We start from the raw sequence: 24,186 nt of genomic DNA, 5'->3' as shown, positions 1-24,186 counted from the left end.
AGAATCCTTCCCCCCTCCCCCACCTCACCTTGTATTTATTTCCTACCCTGAAGAAAAAGACAGCGGTCAAACTATTGTAAGGTCATCCCCTCAGCAACTGTGGTCTCCTTCTGCCAGTCAAGTGCAGTCCTGAAACACAATGCAGGCAGACACCTGGAGAAAGCCACTGACACCTGGCCGGGAGGGGGGGGGGGGGGCGGTGGTGGCTGAGGTTACAGATATCTCTGCCCATCTATTTCCTGGCTACTGTGGGTTACCACCACTTTTCTGACTGAGGTGGTCAGCAGATAACCTGGTCTCCATCTCAGTACCAGCAGAAGTTGGAACTTCAGAGTGCTGAGTAGTTTGACGCCCATATTGTACTGTCAGTACTTTGCCCTTTCTTTTAAATATTTTTATTAAATTTTGCACAAGTAAACATAAATACAGAAAATTAGTAAAAATACAAAACAGATGCCAAATATTAAAAAAATCAACAGTTATAATACTTTTATACTTGTTTGTTCGCTGGAGCACTCACTTTTATTATTTGCAGTCACTTGTAAATAGCGCTATTCTTTGAACTTTTGGTTAGATGCTAATTACATTTCATTGGCTTTGTATCTGTACTGGGCTCAATGACAATAAAGTTGAATCTAAATCTAAAAATTTCATTCTAACCCTTGCACTTGCCTGGAGATAGTCCATCCCAAAGTATTCCCTTTATTCAGGGAATCTGTGGACTCCATGGATATGGGGTTCACTTCAGCTAGCGGTATTTTTCCCAGACCCTGATGAAGGGCTCAAGCCCAAAATGTCGGTTATGTATTTTTATCTTTGCTACATAAAGAACCCTAACCTACTGAGTTTCTCTATCATTGTTTTTCAATATCCACAGATTTTCATTTTTACCACATTTCAGATTTATTGTCAGAGTACATGCATGACATCACATATAACACTGAGATTCCTTTTCCCTGTGGGTGTGGCAGAATTACCTCTAATTGGTAGTACATAGTGTAAGCATGTAAACAATCAAAAGAACTGTTAACAGGTAACAAATGTAAACAACTGCAATACAGAGAGGGCAAAGAAAAAAAAATCAATAAAGTGCACACACCCCATTTTTAAGGGTGGGAGGAAACTGGAGCCCCTGGAGAAAACCCATGCAGACATGGCGAGAATGTTCAAACTTCTAACAGACTGCGTGGGATTTGAACCCATGTATGGTCATGATTGCTGGCGCAGTAAAGGTATTGCACTAATTGCTATGTCAACTGTGCTGCCCTTGGATCATTTCATCGATCGCAAGGACCAATTTGTTGTTGCAACACCAAATCAAAATTGGAACTTGTGAAGAAAACATCATGAAATTTGTTGCTTTGCAGCAGCCTTACATTTATAAAATGGGGCAGCACACACTCATTGGGGCAAATTGGCCTCTTACGGCACTGTATGTCTAAATTTCAAAAAAAAAAATCCAGATTCTTGAAAATTGGCACCAGAAACCTTGGCAAATTTCTTGACAATTGGCACTAGAAACCCTGGGAAATTTCTACAGAAAGTGTACTGACTGGCTGCATCCTGGTATGGGAATACCATTACCCCTAAGCGTAAGGTAGTGGATGCAATCCAAGACATCACAGGCCACTATTGAGTACATCCACAGAGAACACTGCTGTGTGGAGAGCAGCTGCAATCCTCAAAGACCCACACCACCCAGCACACTCTCTGTTCTCGCTGCTGCCCTCAGGAAAAAGGTACAGGCTCCGCAAGACTTGTTCTGCCAGGTTCAGAAACAGCTGCTACCCCTCCATCATCAGGCAACAAACTCAATCAGGGACTCATTTGGGGACTCTTGTGCACTTTTATTGATTGTTCTTTGCTCTCTCTGTATTGCACAAGCCAGTTGTTTACATTTCATAATCTTTTGATTACACTGTGTACAGGAAAAAGGAATCTCGTGTGATGCCATGACAAAAAATCTGAAATCGGGTAAAACTCAAATCTGTAGACACTGTGGCTGAAGTAAAAACATGATGGTGGTCACCGTGTCCTTTATACAGCAAAGGTAAAAATACATAACCTACGGAGTTGCAAAGGCAGGAGGTAATAGGTGGGGGTGGAGGGGACAGCAGCAAGCAAGGGGAGGCTAGGTGAATGGAGAGGAGTGGGGATGGGGGGAGAAATGGGTCAGTTTAATGTCTTGTTTTTGACAATGGGTCAAAGTGTGTTCCTGTCAGGTAATGTCTTTTTTAAAAAATTCCTTTCCTATAGCTGATCGAGTGAAGGAAGTTGAACAGATTAGAGATCAGCATCCTTACAAGATACCAGTAAGTCACCTTTCACTCTTTTGGTCTGATTTGAGCTGTATTATTTGCTTTGGTTTTAAATATTTTTTAACCTGTTTCTTGGTGGGAATTTGCTGAATGCGGAGGATTGGGAGGAGGGTTATTCAAAGAGCCGTCACAGGACTCGAGTTGCTCCATAATCAGTCAGGATGTCTTAAATTAGTATTGTGAATGAATTTTGGAGAATACCCGAGTCAGGGTTTGCTGTTGACCGGGCTAAAAACAGGATTCGGGGAACATTTGCAACAGGGAAGCATCTTCCTCACTTTGTTCTGGGGGCTAGTGGGAGAGAGAGGTGATGGGGTTTGAAAGGTCCTGCTGCCTGCGGTTGGACGGGCGCGTCTGCTGCAGTTTCTCCGCTGCGCTGCCTCTTCCCGGGTGCCACATTGTGTAGGCTGCCCACGAACAGGTCCGGCTGGCTCCTGAGTGGCGAGCAGCGACGGCATTACATCATTGCTTTTTACCGCATTGCGTTTTGGGAAGCAAGACTGAATTCCCAGCGTTCAAGATCCTGCACTCCGTAAACTGAGCCGCCGGATGCTGGAGAAACCCCCCCCGCCTCCCCAGGCACCACTTGTGAAATTCAAGAGCTCGCTCATGCGTTTCTTGTGCTGGGAGCCGGTCATCTCAGGGCGGCGCCTCTGGTTGTTTCCATGGGGAGTTTAGGACAACTTTCCCCTACTGTACAACATTCAGCAGGGGAACGGCCTTTTGCCCCACTTTGTCCAAGCCCATGTATTTGCTCATTAGATTTCAACATTGCCCCAATATTAAATGTGGGGGAATATCTCCATGTATGGGTGTGTGTGTCTTAGATTCTTGCCTTGTACCTCTGCCCTCTTACACATCCCACCATGGGAGAAATTTTGACCATCTACCATACAACAATTACAGCACAGAAACAGGCCAGATCAGCCCTTCTAGACCATGCTGAACACCTTCTCCCACCATTGACCCGCTCCCAGCTCATAACCTTCCATCCATATACCTATATCCATCTCTCATCTATGTACCTATTCAACTTTTCCTTAAATATTAAAATCCAGCCCACATCTACCACTTTGACCAGACCCTTCCTGAGATAAAGAAACTCAGCCTATCCAATCTTTTTTTTCCCCAGAAGAGTAGCAAATTAGTGCACGATTAAGCTCAGGTTATTCTGAGATTGTTTTTTAAAGACACACAAACAGCATGATAACAGGCCATTATGTCCCACAAAAATCCTCCATGGATCCACAAACCCCTGTTCATTTTTTTTTGATTTCTGTGATACAATTGATGGATGTGCTGTGTATTCTTGCTCAGTGCTGCAGGCTTTGAATTTTGTGCCCTTTCTCAGTGATGAGGAGGCACTGTGGAGTTTGCACGCTCTCCCTATGACTGTGTGGGTTCCCTCTGGGTGCTCCAGTTCCTTTCCCACTGTTATCAGACACTTAAATGGACCTCTCATTGGATAAAGGTTGGCCACCTTGCACAGTTTTAACCGAGCTTTTCTCTGTATTCTGCATGCTGTTTTTGTAACACTGCACTTGGCACTTTTATTTTATTATGGGAATACCTGCTGCTCTTAAGTATGAGAGACTTGCCTGGATAGCATGTAAAACAAAGCTTTTTATTGTATCTTGGTATATATGATAATAACAGAATGAGTGGCATGGGAGGCTAATTGCCACTTCGGTAGGTTGGGAGGGGGGGGGAGATAATGGGGCTGTGAGAGAGAATGTGTTACATCAGGTAATAAATGGGAGGTCAGGTTCCACAATGGACTTGATAGGATGGGTCTGAGAGCAGCCTAGATTGAAATGCCTCCATGTAAGTAAATAATGCTCCAAAGGTTCCTTTTATTGTCACTTAATAATGCATTAAAAATGTAAAGCACGTGATATACATCAGCTTTTGTTTGCCACATGGCAAACAGAGACACCATGGGCATTGTCCAGCGCCGTTAATAATACGAGAGAGAGAGAGAAGCAAAGAATTCCTTCCGAGACAGCACTTCTACAGCCACACAGACTTCTGTTCAAACTGTTGGCAACCCGAGCTCCAGATTCAAGAGAATTGCCACAGTAGTCTACAGTTTGACCTGGCTGAACGTATCAGGAAGTGAGGCCCAGGGAAGAGAATCCCATTGGAATAGGGCAGAAATGCTCTTTGTAATAACACGTTCTACAGAACTTGTGCTTGGAGAAGAGAAAGGGTTTAAAACATACTGGACAATGTAGGTTATTTGGGGGAAATTTGTAGGCACAGACTCGTGGGCTGTAAGGGCCTGTTTCTGTGTTGTCTATCTAAATTTAAAAAAAATAAATGGTATTTGACGTATCGGGTTACATTGCATTGCTGTCCTTGAGCACTTTGTCCAGGTGTAGCTTTCTCAGCCAGTTGATGCGTGTGAAAACATGATCTATTCTCTGGGAGTGATAATAACATAGTAATTTGGAGATTAACTATTCCACCCCCTACTTCATTCCCCTAGTCATCAATCCTCTACTTATCAGAAAGGTGGACTCTGCTCAGGATGGAGAATCTTTTTCATTGCCCCATGATCAGATGCGTTAAACTCTTGAGAAAAAATTTGGCATCTTCACTGTAACATTGGGTCAAATATAGAGTCAGCCTCACACAGGTCAGAGGCAGGCCCTTTGACGCACTGTCCACGTTGACCAAGAACTGCTTTGTATTAATCCCATTTAACTGTCTTAGCAGAACAGTGCCTGTTGGGGTACTTGTGAGAGCCTCCACTTCCCACTCAGCCAGAGTACAAACCCTCTACTTTCAAAGATTTGGCATGTCATAGAATGCGTATCAAATTTCCACAGGTGCACTCAGGAAAGTAGTGACTTCCTTGTCGCTGTTATTGGTGAGCTCCAGCACCTTAAAACAAAATTTAGCACTGCACCCCTGTTGACAGCTGTTGGTAAAGTAACTGTTCTTGATGCAAGAGGTGCTGGACCTCAGGCTTTTCTGCACCTCTAACGGGAAGAGGTTGTGAGCTGGACCTCAGGCTTTTCTGCACCTCTAACGGGAAGAGGTTGTGAGCAGGGTGATGGGGATTCCTTTATGATGTTCGGTGCCTTGTAGAGGCAGCGCCTCACATGGCCCCCTGCAATGGATGGGAAGTCAGAGTCATGATGACTTAGATATGTTTGCTATTTTGCGTGACCTTCTGCATTCCTAGGCACTTGAATGACTAAACCAGTCTGTGATACAACAGTCACTGTACATTCCTGAGTGGGCCAAAATGGTCTGTATGTCTAAATCTACTTTTCATTATCACCCTGGATGAAAATGTTCTTCCTCAGATCCCTTCTAATCCTCTTGTCCCTTATCCAAGTCTACTAGTTTTAGATATCTCTGCTCTGGAGAAAAGTTCAGATTATTTGTGTATTTCTGGTCGCCCCATTTCAGGAAGGCTATGAAGGCTTTGGAAAGGGTACAGGGTGCTGTCTGGATTAGAGGATATGAGCTAGAAGAAGAGATTGGACAAACTTGAGTTATTTTCTTTGGAGCTTTGGAAGCGAATACAAGTTTATAAAATCTTAAGTGTCAGGATAGGGTGGGGTTGGAAAAGAAAAGTTTTTTTTTATTTTTTAAATTTTTTATTTTTCACACCATAAATCACGTTAGCCATGATATACACTTTTTCTTTTTCACACATATACAGTGACTTTTTCTCTCCCCCCCTCCCTCCTCCCAAGCCACCCCCCCACCTCCCCTCTCATCCATTTTAGGTATACAATCTAGGTTGCATTAAGCCAGTCAGACAATGTTGTCATTCAACAAAAATACACCAGAAATTCTACTGAGTCCATTCTGGAAAAGAAAAGTTTGATGGGTGCAAAGAGCAACAAGTCTGGATACAGGCAAAACACAGCAAGGATTTTATTAAAACACACACAAGAGGATTGCAACAGGGATAACACACTAATGCTCTCAATCACCTGGTGTTGTGCACACCTTATCCACGACTCCTCCAGTGTTGTACACAGTTTGCAACCTGCAATAGAGCATGGTTTACCTCTGGGCTGAAGAGCAAAAAAGGAAGAGCTACTGCATGTGGTGGACTTTATACCTGTAGTACAATAAGCTGGTGGGTCTGGCTCAGTTATCATTTGGTGATTTTAAAGGAGCCAGTGGTCAGGTGTGCACTGATGAGTGGCCAGTGTCCAACCTGATTGGCAGGTGATGCAATTTCTGACTTAGTTCCAGATGGAGAGGTCACATGACCTCCACAATCCTCACTACAGGTAGACCATTGGATCCTTTACCCAGGGTAAGAAATGTAGAATATGGTAAGACATGTTTAAGGTGAGAGGGCAAAAGTTTGTAGGAGATATGCAGGGCAGGGCTTTTACAGAGAGTGAGTAGCAGGTGCCTGAAAGAGGCTGCCAGGTGTAGTGTTGGAACTGTATGGTCTCATCTAAAGAGTTTTCCAGAACATAGCCCTTCGTTACCACAAAAATTAATTATAATTCCAGTTTTTTTTTTTGCATGCCCATATATACTCTTGTAGATCAGTCCAGTTTTCCTTCTATATTTGTCTGACATTCCCAACCCTGTGATATCTCCACCTACTTGGTGCCCTGTTTTCCCCGTCAAATTAGTTTAATTGCCTCCCCACCCTCGCCCTTTGCCTCCCTCCACAACAAACCTTGCTGCAAGGATGTTGGACCTGATTCAGTTTGGCTGGCTTTGGAGTAATTTTGACTTGTATGTTTGCCAGAAACCATCATTTATTTTTGATCATTTGAATATCAAGGATGTTTACATATTTTCTCTTTAGGGTGGAAACACCTTTTACCTGCAGGTAACAAGCAAACTGTCCTATTTATCTTGTCTTCTAATGACACAAAGAAGGCCATTCAGCCCATCATGTTATGCTATCTTCCAGGGAAGCAATCTCATTATTCCCATCTGCTGCTTATTTCCCTGGGCCTTGAGGTGAATTGTCTTCCATACTTCTCCATTGTGCATGACATTTAAAGGCCACAGGAAAGAGTGCGATGGGGAACTATTGAACCAGAGGAGCTGCAGTCTGGGGCAGATCAGCCACGAACCTATTGCGTTGGGGCAGGTTTTGGGGGGGGGGGGGGGCTGAATTGCCTACTCTTGTTTTCATGTTCCCTTTGAGTTTGGTATTGTACAGAATATTATTTTATTTTCTCCCTTTTTATACTTTTTTCCTTCTTCATATTGCCATGTGTTAATTATACTGAAATTTTGGTGTATTATGTAAAAGATGCAGCAAGTAAGACTTTCATTATAGCTGGACATTGTACTTGTATGTGATAAACACTTTTGTATGTAAAACATGAAAGTCGGTAGACACTGTGATTGATGAAAAAAACACAATGCTGGAGAAACTCAATAGGTCAAAGTATAGCAAAGAAAGATACATAACTAATGTTTCGTGCTTGAGCCCTTCAAGGTATGAGCAAGGTCTGGGTGAGGTACACAGTCCCATGGGCAGGAGGTAATAGGTGGATAAAGGAGGGAGGGCACACCAGCAAGCAAGGGGAAAGGGGGATGGTTCTGAAGGGAGAGGGAAGGGGTCGGAAAGCTGGAGGAAAAAAGATAGGAATGAGAAAGAGAGGGAGAACAGGCCATAGGTTAGCAAACACCGGCTAGGTCGATGTTATTGCCATCTGGTTGGAGAGGGCCCAGATGAAAAATTTGCTATATGAAGTACACTGTTTGACCTGCTGAGTTTCTCCAGCTTTGTGTTTTTACTTTTAGCTCATTCAAATGTAAAGGGTAGTTTAGCCAACTAACATGTGGGCATGTCTCTGGTAATATAGGAGGAAACTGAAAACCCAAGCAGAACATAAAACATGGGAGGTCAGACTCAGACCCTCGTGGCTGCAGCTGTGAAGTACAGCTTTGAAAGTATATCTATCTCGGTAGGCCCTTTCAAACTGCCATGTAAAATGGGGTTAACCGGGCAATTTGCATGGTTAGTGACCCAGGTACATGACAATTTGAAAGGGTCCAACTGGGTCAGAACTTAACCAGCGCCCTGACCCACCTCAGAGGTCGTCAGTGAACCAAGTAAAACTTACCTGGACGCCCTGCTCCGACGAATTGAATGGGGGAATAGCCAACCCGGTTATTCTGGTGATGTCAGCATTTGCGTACATCATAGGGAAAGTCTAGATGAAGTTCCGCTGCCACGATCGGGGGAGCACGGTTGTTGCCGTGATCCGGAAGGGCACGACGTTTCACTGCCGTGAATGCTGCTCCAGTTTGCAGCAAGTCACAGCAGCATCCCCACCCTGGTTCGCTGCAGCTGCATTTGCTAGTGGGGGACTGATTGGCAGTGGGCAACAACTGACGGGGTTGGGGGGGGGGGGAGAGAACTGACGGCCAGTCTTCCGGTGAGTGTGTGATGCACACTCATCGTAGGGGCAGGATCCCCTTTTAATCACTGGGTTGGCAATTTATCAGGTAGGTCTAGCTGCTATTTGAAAGATGCATCCTCTCTTCTTAGCACCTGTTGTTGACTTTCATTCCATGAACCCCTCACCAAACAGTTCTGAATATACCAAGGTTTCAGATTAGACTTTACACAAACAACCTCCTCACTTGGTCTGGCTCCAGCACATGGTATCTGTTGGGCCAACAGTCTGCTGATTGAAAATATTTTCTCATACAATAATTTAATACGGCATGGTAAATGGCCCTTCTGTCCGTGAGCCCGTACTGCCCACATACCCCAATTATCCTTAACGCCTTTCATTTTTGAGGTTGGGAGGAAACCGGATCATCTGGGGAAAACCCACATACACACTGGGAGTACGTGCAAGCACCTTAGAAATGGTGCTGGATTCGTTCCGGGCTGCTGGTGCATCAACCATGCTGCCCAAATAGTCTACTCACCGCTGGTTCTCAGAACATTCACCGCCCCCCCACCCCCCCAACCGAGATCAATCAGAGCCTTTGGATCAAGTATTTAATGGGTAAATCTACTAGATTTGCATACATCTTGGGCTGTTGACAGTAACCAGGATTGAAGATTAAAATAAATCCTTTCCAAGCAGCTGAGACTACAGTAATTGAAGACCACAAACTAATGACCTATAACCATAAATAGGTCCGTTTTCTGAAACAGTTGCCTTCATCTGGGAGCCTTGAGTAGTTTGAAGTCTGTAGTTTAAACTCCAAGATGTTTGACCCATTGTGAGGTTATGACCATAAGACAAAGGAGCAGAAATAAGCCATTCAGCCCATTGAGTCTGCCCTGCTATTTAATCACAAGCTGATCCCTTTTCCCACTATTGTCCCTTTCTGGCCTTCTTCCCTATAACCTTTGATTCCCTGGCTAATCAAGAACCTATCGATCTCTGCCTTAAATACTCCCAATGAACTGGCCTCCAGAACTGCCCATGGCAATAAATTCCATAGATTGACCAACCTCTGACTAAAGAAATTCCTCCGCATCTCCGTTCTAAGTGGATGCCCTTCAATCCTGAAGTTATGCTCTCTTGTCCTAGACTCTCCCACCATTGTCTGCATATCAGTAACCAGCTCTTGCAATGACCTCCCCAGAAAAATTCATGGATCCAAGAGCATTTTCAGCCTTCCATTTATTTGGGATGCAGATATTAAATTGTAGACCTTGAATTTCCTTTGCACTGCTGAACCAAAAGTATAGTTGAGCTCTCAGGCATGGACAGTTAATCTCCATTATCTACTGGGAAAATTTCCCTTTGCTACATGTGGATTATAAAGCTATCAATGTGGTTTCTACATTTATTTTTATTTGTGTTTATTTATGTGGGTACTTTCTACATTCATCTTTTTCCTACTCTATCAATCTCTTTAGTTAGAGATATATAAAAGTTGTGGGAAGTGTTGATAGGGTGGCGAGCCAGAACATTTTCCCTTGGGTAAAAATGCAAGAGGACATGGGCTTAAGGTGAGGGGGAGGAAGTTTGAGGGAGATAAGCGGGGCAAATATTTTACATAGAGAGTAGTAGGTGCTTTGAATGGGCTGCCAGGAGTAATGGTGGAAGAAGATACAATGGTACTGTTTAAGTAGCTTCTGTATATTTATTAGAAGCTTCTTAAATGCTACCATTATATCTGCTTCCAACTGGAATATATATGGATATGAAGGGAGATCTATCAGGTGTTTTAGTTTGATTTGGACATCATGTTCATCGGAGACATGTGGGCTGAGGGCCTGGAATGCTCGAAGTTTACCGAGAGTGTGATTTGTTGACAGGTTATCATCGAAAGATACAAGGGGGAGAAGCAGCTACCAGTGTTGGACAAGACCAAGTTCCTAGTTCCGGACCATGTTAACATGAGTGAACTTGTTAAGATCATTCGGTAAGTTTTACCTTCCTGTGGAGAAAGGATGGGATCCACCTATTTGATTTGGTTTGAAAGGGAATCAGAAGAAGGAGAATTTACATATAGACCTAGAACACTACAGCACAGTGCAAGCCATTTGGCCCTCGATGTTGTGCCGACCTATATATATTCCTACCAAAAAAAAGGAACTCTTCTTACTTCTGACCCTTTATTTTTCTTTCATGTGCCTATCTAAGAGTCCTGGTAATGAATTTCAGACTCCACCACTCTGAGTCAAAAAAAACTTGCCCCTGATGTCTCACCTAAACTTTCTTCCTTTCACTTTGTAGAGATGTCCCCTGGTGTTTGCTATTCCTGCCCTATGAAAATGGCGCTGGCTGCCCACCTTCCAGTCAATACAGCCATGCTGATTTACTTTTGATGTACATTTAATTAGAATATAGTTTAATTAAGGATTGCATGGATGAAAGCTTTCAGCCAGAAAGTTGACCAGGAATAGCTGGTCTTGATCATTTTGGGAGAAGGTTGAGTAGAACATCAGTAGTTCATGGAGGACAAACACAGGGAAGTTGTTCCTAATATGGGATGGAGAGATGATCTGAATTTTCTCATGGTGGGAACGCTAAAACAAAATGGCATGGGAGAAAAGCGAACATACAAATGGAAAAAATAGGATTCTGCCACCTGGCCCATTAAGCCTGGTCCACCTGGCCCATTAAGCCTGGTCCACCTGGCCCATTAAGCCTGGTCCACCTGGCCCATTAAGCCTGGTCCACCTGGCCCATTAAGCCTGGTCCACCTGGCCCATTAAGCCTGGTCCACCTGGCCCATTAAGCCTGGTCCACCTGGCCCATTAAGCCTGGTCCACCTGGCCCATTAAGCCTGGTCCACCTGGCCCATTAAGCCTGGTCCACCTGGCCCATTAAGCCTGGTCCACCTGGCCCATTAAGCCTGGTCCACCTGGCCCATTAAGCCTGGTCCACCTGGCCCATTAAGCCTGGTCCACCTGGCCCATTAAGCCTGGTCCACCTGGCCCATTAAGCCTGGTCCACCTGGCCCATTAAGCCTGGTCCACCTGGCCCATTAAGCCTGGTCCACCATTGAAGAAGATCATGGTTAATCTGGCCATGGACTCTGCTCCACGTATTCCTCATACCCCTTAATTCCCCTAATTCTTCAAAGGTGTTTATGTCAGCATCTTAAATACGTTCAATGAGGCTGCTTCCTCGGGCAGAGAATTCTTCAGATTCACTACTCTGTTTCCTCCTTGTTTCCAGTAAACCAGGAGTCTGCAGATTCTGGTGAACCAGATCAGTGCAGACACGTTGGAGGAGCTCAGCAGGTCAGGCAACATCCATTGGAAGAAACCAGCCAGTTGACGTTTTGGGCTCCAGCCAGCCCTTCATCAGGGTTCAGTGGATTGCCCTGTGTGGACACTACGTGACCTGCTGAGTTCCTCCAACACTCTTGGGTGTTGTCCTCTTTACCTCAAAATGTTTGGAGGGGACCCGAGGAGGACCTTTCTCCTCACTGTAATCCACATCTGGAATACATTGCTTAAGGAGGTGGTGGAAGTAGAAACTCTCTGAACATTTAAGAAGTATCTGTGTTTGTACTTGAATATGCAGGTAAATGGGACTGATATACTGTAAAAAAACCCCTGTTATCTGGAATTAGAGCAACTGCCAAAAAAAAATAGATACTGTTTATTTTGGTGGATAAGGCAACCTTCAGACAACATGAGACCCAATTTCAGACCAAATTTAATGGTTTTAACTCCTATTGATGGTATAAGATGTCCCCTCAAACATACCAGTACCATACATGTGTTGACTGAGCTGGTGGGTGAAGCACCGTCACAAAGCGATTCGCGCTTCAGTCTTTTGCAATCACTCGATGTTTGCTTGAACAAGCCATTTAAAGATCATGTGTGTGAAGAATGGAATAATTGGATGGTGAATGCTGAAAGATCCTTTACAAAAGGCAGGGCAATGCCTGCTGCATCACTTGGTGTGCTGTGTGGTTTTGTAATCAAAGCATGGGATAAAGTGAAAGTAGAGACTGTAATAAAAGCTTTCAAAAAGTGCACTGGATTGGGGGGCACTGACGATAAAGCTGACTCACCAGATTCCGACTGGGAACCGTATGATGACGTGTAAACAGCGAGACTTCGGATGTCCTTGCTGGGTTCTTTGCCTCAGTCCTTGAAGCTAGTGATTTTCAAGGATTTTAAATATGTGTGATTTTTACATTTTACATTTTTTTTATTGGTTTAACACCTCATTTGTCATTTTAGTGCAAAATAAAAATTGCGTGCACTACAGTAGCTTTTTTATATATATAGCAGTCGTTTGAAAATTTGTTATAGGGTGGGGTTCTGCGTGGGTTATGGAACCAATCAAGTGGTATTTTGAATAGAATTTTCAGGTCATTGTTTTTATTTCTGGCCTACAGGATGATCTTTTTTTTTTGGTGGGTGGGGTGATTTTTTTTAGGTGCTTCATGTCATTTTATCAGCTGAAATATATGGCAGGGTAAAAAAAAAAAGGGTTTAAAATTGGCACGTCTCGCTGTATTGGTTCACCAATCAAGCAATCTCAAGCAATCGAAAAGTTCTCTTATCTGACATGTACCATTGGTGCCAGATAGAAGGGGTTTTAATGTAGATAAATACAATGGCTAGCATATAGTGGACCTGTTTCTATGTTGAATGAGTCTGACTTTAATGGGGATAGTTCAAGAAAGTGGGACAGAAGCTAAAAGTAACAGGGCAAATTGGAGAGCAGGTATCTACACAGAGGTGTAGAGTGTATGATTTCCAACATTGTTGCAGGCATTTGGATCTTTCATGAGGGAATTACGTCGACTCGGGGAGAACAATGTGCAGTCAGGATGGTGATGGGGCTGATTGGATTATTAACATCTAGTCCTACATCACATACCATATTACAGTGAGCTAACATGGGTCAGAGGAACCTCCTGATGGTCATTAATAATGTAATGGGAAAGGAATCTGGAAGCCACTCTTGTGTGTGTTTTTTTTTAATAAAATAAGCAAATTTGATGGGGCTTGTGCAGTGGCTGAGATAAAAACAAAGGTAAAGTCTAGTTCATCAACTATGTTTTTTTTTTTCACAATGAACTCGTGTGATTTCTCTATTCTCCCTACCTTCCGGGAGTGGCCGTTCACACAGGAACAACCAAAACTTCAAATATCCATATTACACTGCGTATTTATAGGCAGAAGACCTGAAGTGCAGTATTTTCATTAGGTTGGACGTCCTATTCATTAGCCCATTGTTCACGGATCACCTGCAGTTCAGTTTAGACCTCAGACCATCCATGAAAATTACCAGGGATTGAGGAGGAATAATGTCAGAATGGGAATGAATCCTTATTCTTTTTACACACACTGTCTTCTAGCCCAAACTTATCCATTGTGGGAGTAGTGAGGTGCTGAACCAGGTGGGCTGGGGTGACATCTGTGTGAGCACCAAGGGGATCCCTTCACCAATCATCAATGCCTCCAGGTTGTTGATGTGTGTGGAAATTGACAGGATGTTTAACTGCAATCTTGCTCCTACTGCATCACTTTCACTCTTCCCCCCTCGCCCCCCCCCCCCTCTGTTTTGTACTAACTGCAACTGCGTATTTTAAATGTGGGCATACTTCTGACCCACTAGCCCATACCACCCAAAATACCCCAATTATCCTGCGATGGCGTCACCCACTGCCCCTCCCACCCCCGCCCCTATACATTTTGAAAGGTGGGAGGAGACCGGAGTTCCAGAGGAAACCCACGCAGACACGGGTGCCAACTCCTTGTAGATAGGGCTGTGCTCGAATCTGGGTTGCTGGCATTGCAATAGCTTTGTCCAACCGTGTTGTCCTTCTCTATCTGCCTTGACACATTGTGGTAACTTAATTTGTGCTGTTGTTACCTTGCATACCTGTGCGACTGCATCAAGTAAGAATTCTGGTGCAGCTGTACATTGTACTTGTGCATATGACAATAAATTCTCAATCTAGATGGAACAGACTCTGAAGGCTGAATGGCCCATTTATATTCCTTGTAAAGGAACAGTCCATGAGATGAGAGGAATTGAGCCCCCTCTGGTCAATAACACTGTTCTACTGAACAGTGTTACTTGTTTTCTGGTTTTGATTCTGAGCAGTCAGTGAGGTGAATTCCCCAGGAAAGAATGTGAACCATCTCCCAGTTCCCACAATCCTGTGTGATCATGCTCCAGACCTTCCCTGCTTAGGTTCCACACAAACATGTTAAGGCCCAGTTCTTGAATTCACAAGGTAATCATGTCTGTATTAATTCTTAGCGCACAGCCAAGGATTAGTTAAGGGACAGAAAATTGTAGCCAACTGGGTGTCACAGCTATCGCTTCTGGTCTGCTAGCTGCTCAGTCTTTGGATGAGGGCATATAAAGCTGATTATACAAAGATCGATGCCAGTACAAGTTGTATAAAGGCAAAGGAGGATATAGAGAAGGTAAAGGGATTGTGGAGTTCTTTCTTTTAGTTCAGACCTAGGGAATAACTTTGTCCCAACAAACTGCAAACCATACACCCTTTATTTGCAGGCTTGCGTCGCTCAGTTGATCTACGTAGAGTCTTGCTCATGAAACTTGAGGCCCTTTCATGTAAAGAAAAAGCCTGACTGTAAAGGCGGAGTTTCTCTGCCCTTGCGTCGGGAGACTTACCTTCTTGAATGTGCTGTAGTTGGCTCCAAGGTGCTGACTGCAATCCCTCTCGGGGAAGGATAATCAGTGGAGCACTGCGTTCTGCTGCCTCGCATGGATGTACAGCCTGCGACCCATCTCCGCACTCATCCATCTCCCTCCATGACCCCCTCAAGGCAGGGTGGTGGGCAGGTGCCATCAGGGCAGGGGCGGCTGTGATTAATATGTGAGTGGAAAGAAAGAAAACGTTTGGTTTTGTTTGTTGAGTAGGTTTATTTAGGTCGGCACAACATCATGGGCTGAAGGGTCTGTACTGTGTGGTAAAGTTCTAAGTTTCACATACAAACCAGTTAATGTGGAATAGTATGGAAGATGTGATTGGAGAGGTGAAACAGGACAGAGGGGGTTCTAATAGGAGGGACATGGGGCCTGGTTCTGGGCAAGTGGGGCCTGTATAGACCAGATAGGTTGCACCTCAATAGTGTTGGGATCAATATCATGGGTGGGTTTTGTTGAAGCCTTTTGGTGGGGTGGGGGGAGGTTAAACCTCTCAGGCAGGGTAAGAGAAGCTGAACAAAGATTCAAACACAGACCTGGTAACAGGAGAGAGAAAATCAACGAGAACTGATGTTAGAAAAGATAAATAAAAAAAATTCTGTGCTCAATAGGAACACAGAGAAGAAAGCAAAAAATGAACGGGGGTACACACTGGAAATTGAATAACTTGGCCAGCTCTGAAACTTGGAGTAAATGCAGGGAGACTGGCGGTTTGCTATTCTTGGTAAGAATTTTCAAATGAGAGAGAGGATAAAAAGGGAGAAATGGGTGGGATTGCAATGATGTTAAGGAAACAATTATATTTCCAAGAGGAGAAGGTTGAAAGGATTGCCCATTGAGAGTTCAATTATAGAACTGAAGCGGTGCATCACAATTTGATAGTGTCCAAGAAGTCTACTGTACTTTATAAACCCCAACTTAAAAAGCAGAAAAATAAACAAATTTGTAAGTACACTTCAGAACAGGGTCAAACACGAAGGCAAAGGTGGGAATTTCAATTGTCCTAAGTTTAGCTAATGTACAATTACATTGAAAGATATTGATTGCACAAAATGCATAAATTGTATTTGAAAATTTTTTTTTAGACAAAATTCTGGATCTGGTTTTGGTCGTGTTGCATCGATAAAAGGAGTTTGGAGGGATAAGTGGTCTAGAAGTGATTACACTGTACAATAAATTTCTTCACAAGGTTTGCTTCCTGAAATAAAACTGGGGATTATAATAGTCAACTTCAAGCTGAACACAAAGATTATTTCAGATTTGCTGTGTCATGTAGAAAAGTGGAAACATGTTTACTTTTATTGAATTTAACATGTTAATGATGCTGGCACATTGTGTCTGTTCAGTGTCCAACAATAGTCGGCCAGCATTGATGGATTCCAGTTGCCCTGATACCACTTTTTCATGGTTGCAATGTCCTGGTGAAACCTTTCACCCTGTTTGTTACTGACTGTGCCAAGATCAGCAGGGAAGAAGTCCAAGTACAAATGCAGAAAATGAATTTTCAGTGATAAATTGTACTTCACAGTTTAGTGTGCTTGAAGCATATTGTCAATCAGCTGGATGTAGTTTGGTGCTCTGTAGTTGCCAAGAAAATTCTCAACAACATCTTTAAATGGTTTTCATGCATGCCCAGACCTAAGACAACATTGTGGGGGTGGGGGGGGGGGGGGTGGGAGAGCACGGTTGGCGTAGAGGTTATCGCAACATCTTTACAGTGCCAGTGATCAGGACTGCTGGGGTGCGAATCCTGATTTGTCTGTAAGGAGTTTGTATGTTCTTCCCATGTCTGTGTGAGTTTTTCCCTGGGGGCTCTGATTTTCTCCCACTGTTCAAAAATGTACCAGGGTGGGGATGGGGGTTTAGGTCAATTGGGTGTATTTGGGCAGCACGGACTTGTGGGCTGAAATGGCCTGATACTCTGCTGTATGTCTAAAATTAAATTTGCATAGCACTTGTACTGAATGCATGCCCAGCCACGTTCAGACTGACCAAAACAACTTGCTTAGTGGACAATATATTAGTAGACTTCAAATTTGACAGGAAATCACAAAAATAGGTTTTATCTAATAAAACTGTACATGATGGGAGAAAATTTTTAAGGTGATTTTTGTAATCAGCAGACTAAAATCTATAAAATGCACCCAAAAGAGTTCACGAAGCGAAGTCTTTGTTGTCCAGTGTTGTTATAAAGTTCGATTTTGCACATTTATAGAAAGGAACAATTTAAAAAAAAAAATATGAAGTAAATGTTCACATATTTGGAGTAAAACCAATTAAACGTCTGAGAAGTGAGTCAAAGGGATTGGAAATGGCTACTTGAAGAAATGTTGGTCTCAGCAATGGGGTCAATCAGAACAGTGTGTCAGGGGAGTTGAAAAATGTGTCAGGGGAACTGCCAAGTTTGCTGAATGGCAAGGTACATAGAGATTAAGGTAAGGGAATAATATAGCAGAACACTTGGAAGAAAATGAGAAACTAAAAGATGAATTAGGAAAACAAGGGATATGGAGGGGGAAAAAAACCACTGGCAGTTGAAATCAAGAAAATCCCAAGATCTTTTATAATTCTAAAATATGCAAGAGATTAGTGAGAGAGGCTATCATCGAACTCCCTTTAAAGTACTGGGTCTGTTTGTAATTAAAGGAGTGAGTTGTATGTTGGTAAAGTTCCTTATAAATACAGTATTGAGCAGCAGTTTCACAAAAATGTGCCAATAATACAGTTAAGTTGGGTAGCAGGGTTAACATGATATAAGAGGATGTATTCAGGAGTTAAAATAACCAAGAGAAGAGATAGTAGAGGTTCTGACTGTTGTATTTCAATCCAGGATTATGCCCAAAGGATTGGAAGATACTATCATACACAGTAGTTGGGATGGTAAGTAGTGTGGAGGAACAGAAGGAAGTTAGTACATGCCCATGGGATCCTAAGTTAGATCCACTGGCAAAGATGGTAGTTAAAAAGCGAAAACTGTGCTTTAGTTTACCAATGAAAGCATAAAATTAAACGTAGCAGGTTAATTGTGCAGGGTGCAGTTTGTTGATTTACTGCTTGCCAGTGACCTGGGTTCAATCCTGGCCTCTGGTGCTGCATGTGTGGAGTTTGCATGTTCTCCTTGTGATTTTCCCCTTCAGGTATTCTGATTTCCTTGCTCTTTCCAAAGATGTTAGGTTGGGAGGTTAATTAGCTGCTCTAAATTTCGCAAAGTGAGTAGCTGTGTTCGTTCCCTTTTTTATGCTGCTGTATTACCCACCACACACAGCAAAATCCAAATCTTCACTTTATTGGTTCTTCTGCATACAGATGGCACAGTCTCCATGGGAGACCCAACAACAGGTCAGGACTCCAGACCCAAGTGTGGGCTGAGGGTAACAAGACAAGGATATTTATCCACCGTGACAAATAAGTGTGTAGCTGGTCTTCCACATTATCTTTGGAAATTTGCAGTATATCAAGTTGTTGTCTCTACCAGTTAGCACTACATTAAGTTTTGACCTTGGAAACTTGCACCTTCGTCAGTGCAAGGCAATTAATCAGATATTTCCCTTCCTGGTATGTCAAAAAAAATACTCCAAGCATAACAATTAAAGGTGATATATTTTTGTGCTAACTGCTATGCCAACCATGCAAATATAATATTTGCATAGCAGTTAGTGCAACGCCTTTACAGTAGCAGGGATCAGGGTTCAAATCCCTCACTACCTGTAAGGAGTTTATAAGTTCTCCCAGTGTGTGTGTGTGGTTTTCTCCGGGGCTCCGGTTTCCTCCCACCATTCAAAAACATACCGTGTGTGTGGGTCAACAGGGTGTAATTAGGCTCGCGGGCCGAAACAGCCTGTTATCCTGTTGTATATCTAAATTTAATATTTTAGCATAGTTTAACCCTGAGTGGTAGGGGAGTTGATGAGAATTGGGGGGAAGTGGGGTGAGTAAAGAAAACAGGAGTAATGTCAGATGACCCTGAATGGTCAGAGCAGAGTCAGTGGTTCACAGGACTGATTCCTCGCTCAGTGACATTTTAATTCTAAATGTCTAGATGTTCGTCAGACCACATTCTGAATACTGAGTGTGCTTTTGGGGACCACGTTTACAGGATGCCACAGAGAGCAATACTTCTAATTGTGAGGAAATGACAGAGAGGTTGGAATAGAGGAACCAAGGAGAGACTTCAGAAAAGTGCATAAACTTTGAAAGATCTGGATGCAGTAATTGCTTTGAAAACTAGCGAGTGTAGATTTAATTGATTAGATTAAAAGTGAGACAAGGGTTTCATTTTTTTTTGATGGTGGAACATGCTGTCTGAAAGGTGCGGAATCTTGCATCACATTTGGGTGTGGACCTGTACTTGGAGTAGCGATCTTCAGGACTATAAACTAAATGTCAGAAGGTGGGATCAGGCTGGGTGTCTCTTTTAAGCACCCAGCAGATAGAGTGGGCCAAGTGACCCCCTTCAGAGTTGTAAATTTTCTCTGATGGGATCAGAATTGGGTTTATTATCATGAACCTGTCGCAAAATTGGTTGTTTTGTGGCAGCATTATTGTGCATTACACGTGCAAAATTACTTTAAATTACAATTCCGTAAATACAAGGTTTAAAAAAATAAATAATTAGTGCGAAAAGAGAAAAAGCGAGGGTCTGTCTCTTAGGTCATTATCCAGTCAGAAATATGATGGCGGAGGGGACGAAGCTGTTTTTGTTCATCTTCAGGCTCCTGTACCTCCTTCCTGATGGTAGCAGTGAGAAAGAGGGCATGGCCTGGTTGGTGATGGTCTTTGAGAATAGAGGCTGCTTTCTTGAGACACCGGTTCTTGTAGATGTCCATGATGGGACTGGCCAAGTTTATAAACCTCTGTAGCTTCTTCCTGTCCTGTGCATTGGCACCTGCATACTAGACAGTGATGCACCCAGTCCGAATGCTCTCCATGGTACACCTGTAGAAATTTGTAAGAGCCTTTGGTGACATATCACATCTCCTCAAACCACTAACGAAATATAGCTCCTTCATAATTGCATCGACACGATTGCCCTAGGATAGGCCTTCAGAGAATGTTGATGCAGAGTTGTTGAAGGACACTTGATTGATTGCAATGTCTTTAGGGAAGGTGCCTTTTAAACTTTGTCATAAAGTTAAATGACACTGCCCACTCATGATGTTGAATCTTCACAGTCCGAGTTCTCACAGTCCAAATCTCTGCCTTTACATTGGATCCCATTGCACTGTTAATTCAGGGTCTCTACTTTTGCAGTAAGTGGTGACGTTTTCCATTCTTCATAGATGTGCAGTAAATTAATCAGTTTTAACCAAGAGAGATTTGGCTGTAATTTAAAATCATGTTTTTTTTAATGGACAGATGTGTAAATGGGTCCAACTGTGCAAGACACTAGCTGGCTAATCTATTTCAGTGATTCTACATAAAATACACTGTTTAACCTGCTGAGTTTCTCTGGCATTGTGTTTTTTTTACTATTTCAATGATAATGATTTGAGGACCAATATTGGCCAGAATATTGGACAATGACCCTGTTGCATTGCAAACCTTTGTTTCCACTTGAGAGAGGAAACTCTGGGGCAGAGTCTCCCTTTCATTGGGACGTTCACTGGGTATGATACTTAAATGGGGCTCAAAGAATTACTGAGGACCTTTCCGCCCATCACACATTATCTTTGGCCTGTTACCTTTCAACCTGTCCGAATGCTCCCCATTGGTAGACCTGTAGAAATTTAAATCCAGGAATCTGAAGTTGTTGACTCTTTGCACTGCTCACCCCTTGATGAGGACTGATGCGTGATCTCCTGATTTTTTTTTTCTCCCTCCTGAAATCCACAATCAGTTCCTTAGTTTTGCTAACAGTGAGTACAAGGTGATTGGTGTGACACCACTCAACCAGTTGATCTTTCTCGCTCCTGTATACTTTCTCATTGCCATCTATGATACTGCCATCAGCAAACTTGAAACTAGATGGCATTTCAATTGTGCCTGGCCACACAGTCATGGATGTAGAGCAGTGAACTAAGCACTTCCTTGAGGTCCGCCTGTGCATATTGTTAGCGAGGAGGAGACATGGTTTCCAGTTACTGCCAACTGGCCTTCTGATGAGGAGGTCATAGACCAGTATCAGGGGGTCAGTTTCGGTGGGGGGGTTAAGCTTGCTGACCAGGTCTGAGGGGAAGCTGAGCTGTCATTGATGAAGAGTACCCTGATGTGCATGTTGCTCTTGTGTAGGTGATAACAGGGGTGAATGGGGAGCCAGTGAGAGGCCATCTGCTGTGTGCTTGGTGTACTTCAATAAGCCTGCTTGTAATTTAGAATTTAATTAAGAAATGACACAAAGGACATAGTGAGCTTTTTAGAAAGGAAGAAAACTATGTTAAAAATCTAGTTATTTTGTTTGTTGAAAATATTAATGATCAACATGAGTGAAGTTGCATCTTTTCACTCACTGCAGTATTTCTGGGAAAAGAGTGATAGTTTGTTGAAATGTTTAAAAACTGCGGATGCTGGATATCTGAACATTTTTTAAAAAGCTCAACTGTTCGGGCAGCATCTGTAGAGAGAGAAAACAATTTTGCTTTCTCTTCTTCCCAGTTCTGATTTTTAAAAGTCTAGGACGAGCTGCGTTAACATTAGTCCAGACCATTGGAGTCACTTGCTTTGACAGTCTTTGGTTCATTTTTTTTTGTTAGTATTTTTCCCCAGTGCCTCTGAACAATATCCTTCATTTATGTAGCACTTTTCAGGAGGTAATAAAATGTAATGGATGTCTACAAGATTGAGAGGCATAGACTGGGGGGAACAGCCTGCACTTTCTTCCTGGGTTGAGAGTATCAAACACCAGGTGAGGGGAAGAAAGTTTAGAGGAAACGTTGGGATCATTTTTTTTTGCTACACAGAGTGTGGCGGGTGACTGGAATGCATTGCCAGGGGTGTTGGTGGAGGCTGGTTCTATAGGGACATTTAAAAGACTCAGACAAGCCCATGGATACAGGAAAAATAGAGGGTTATGTGTGTGAGGTAGGGAAGGTTTAGTTTGTTTGGGTTTGCATAGGTTGGTACAACATCAAGGGCCGATGGGCCTTTACTTTTTTTTAAATTTTTTATTTTTCACACCATAAATCACATTAGCCATGATATACACTATTTCTTTTTCACACATATACAGTGACTTTTTCTCCCCCCCCTTTCCTCCCAAACCACCCCCCCACCCCCCCCCCCTCATCCATTTTAGGTATACAATCTAGGTTGCATTAAGCCAGTCAGACAATGTTGTCATTCAACAAAATTACACCAGAAATTCTACTGAGTCCATTCTTTTCTTTCCTTCTCCTTCCATCAACTTAGGTAATGTTTGTCCCCGGTAGGTTTTCGCTATTGTATTTAATGTAAGGCTCCTATACTTGCTCGAATATTTCAATATTATTTCTTAACCTATCTGTTATTTTTTCTAATGGAATACATTTATTCATTTAAATTTAGTAGTTTCTTCCTTTTAATTTGGTTATGTATTCCATTAATATTTAAAGACATATAGTTCAGCGTAGCCCTTTTATATTTTGTTTATCTTCTCTTTCCGTTTTTCCATCATTACCTTTCCTCCTTTTCCATTTCTGTTTTCTTATTTTCAACTCTTTATAAGACAACATTCCTACAACATCCAACATTTTCCTTATTCTCCTATTTCTATCTTATTTATCCCCAATCTCCCCTTCACCTCCTGAGTTGTCCTTTATCCCTTGTCGGACAACCACATCTCCCCTCTCCATTTGGATTTGCGAATCCACTCGCAAGCGTCAACTAATTTTGCAGTGACCGCTATTTCCCCCCACCCCGCCTCCTCCAGAAAAGATTTCACTTTTCATATGTCACAAAGGTCACTCTTTTAATTCCCTCCTTATTCTCTCTATTCCATTACCTTCCCTTATTAATTCTTGTCTATACTATCTATATTTTCCTCTAAGTACAGATACATTCATGAATGCTCATTGTCTCTATTCACTCTTATACCTCTTTACCCGCATACATATCAATCGTGATCATTTTTACTCTCATTACCCGTCTTCATCCCTCAGTCTATTTTTGTCTTTACCCACATACATATCAATCGTGATCATTTTAACTCTCATTACCCGTCTTCCTCCCTCAGTCTATTTTTGTAATTGTTCTGCAAATTTTCGTGCTTCTTCTGGATCCGAGAATAGTCTGTTTTGTTGTCCTGGAATAAATATTTTCAATACCGCTGGATGCTTTAGTATAAATTTATACCCTTTCTTCCATAAAATCGCCTTTGCTGTATTGAACTCTTTTCTCTTCTTTAGGAGTTCAAAACTTATATCTGGATAAATGAAGATTTTTTGCCCTTTATACTCCAGTGGTTTGTTGCCCTCTCTTACTTTTTCCATTGTCTTCTCCAGTACCTTTTCTCTTGTAGTATATCTTAGGAATTTTACTACAATAGATCTTGGTTTTTGTTGTGGCTGTGGTTTAGAGGCCAATACTCTATGTGCCCTTTCTATTTCCATTTCTTGCTGTAGTTCTGGACATCCTAGGGTCTTAGGGATCCACTCTTTTATAAACTCCCTCATATTCTTGCCTTCTTCATCTTCCTTAAGGCCCACTATCTTTATGTTATTTCTTCTGTTATGGTTTTCCATTGTATCTATTTTTTGAGCTAGTAGTTCTTGTGTCTCTTTAGTTTTTTTATTAGATTCCTCCAATTTCTTTTTTAATTCTTCTACCTCCATTTCTGCTGCTACTGCCCGCTCTTCCATCTTGTCCATTTTCTTTCC

The 24,186-nt window shown here is 42.6% G+C and overlaps 1 protein-coding gene across 1 annotated transcript in view; it reads left to right on the top strand.

Annotated features, from left to right (window-relative positions):
• Positions 1–24,186, top strand: part of LOC138735808 (microtubule-associated proteins 1A/1B light chain 3A) — a 43,514-nt gene that overhangs the window by 2,715 nt on the left and 16,613 nt on the right. Inside the window, exons 2-3 of the mRNA XM_069884261.1 lie at positions 2,257–2,312; positions 10,555–10,661. Of these exons, the coding sequence (XP_069740362.1) occupies positions 2,257–2,312; positions 10,555–10,661 (163 nt within the window). The remainder of the gene's footprint in view (positions 1–2,256; positions 2,313–10,554; positions 10,662–24,186) is intronic.

This window comes from Narcine bancroftii, chromosome 6 (genome assembly GCF_036971445.1).
Source record: "Narcine bancroftii isolate sNarBan1 chromosome 6, sNarBan1.hap1, whole genome shotgun sequence".
Lineage (NCBI taxonomy): Eukaryota > Metazoa > Chordata > Chondrichthyes > Torpediniformes > Narcinidae > Narcine > Narcine bancroftii.
Note: the sequence above shows the minus strand (reverse complement) of the source record. Positions and strands in the feature narration are given on the sequence as shown.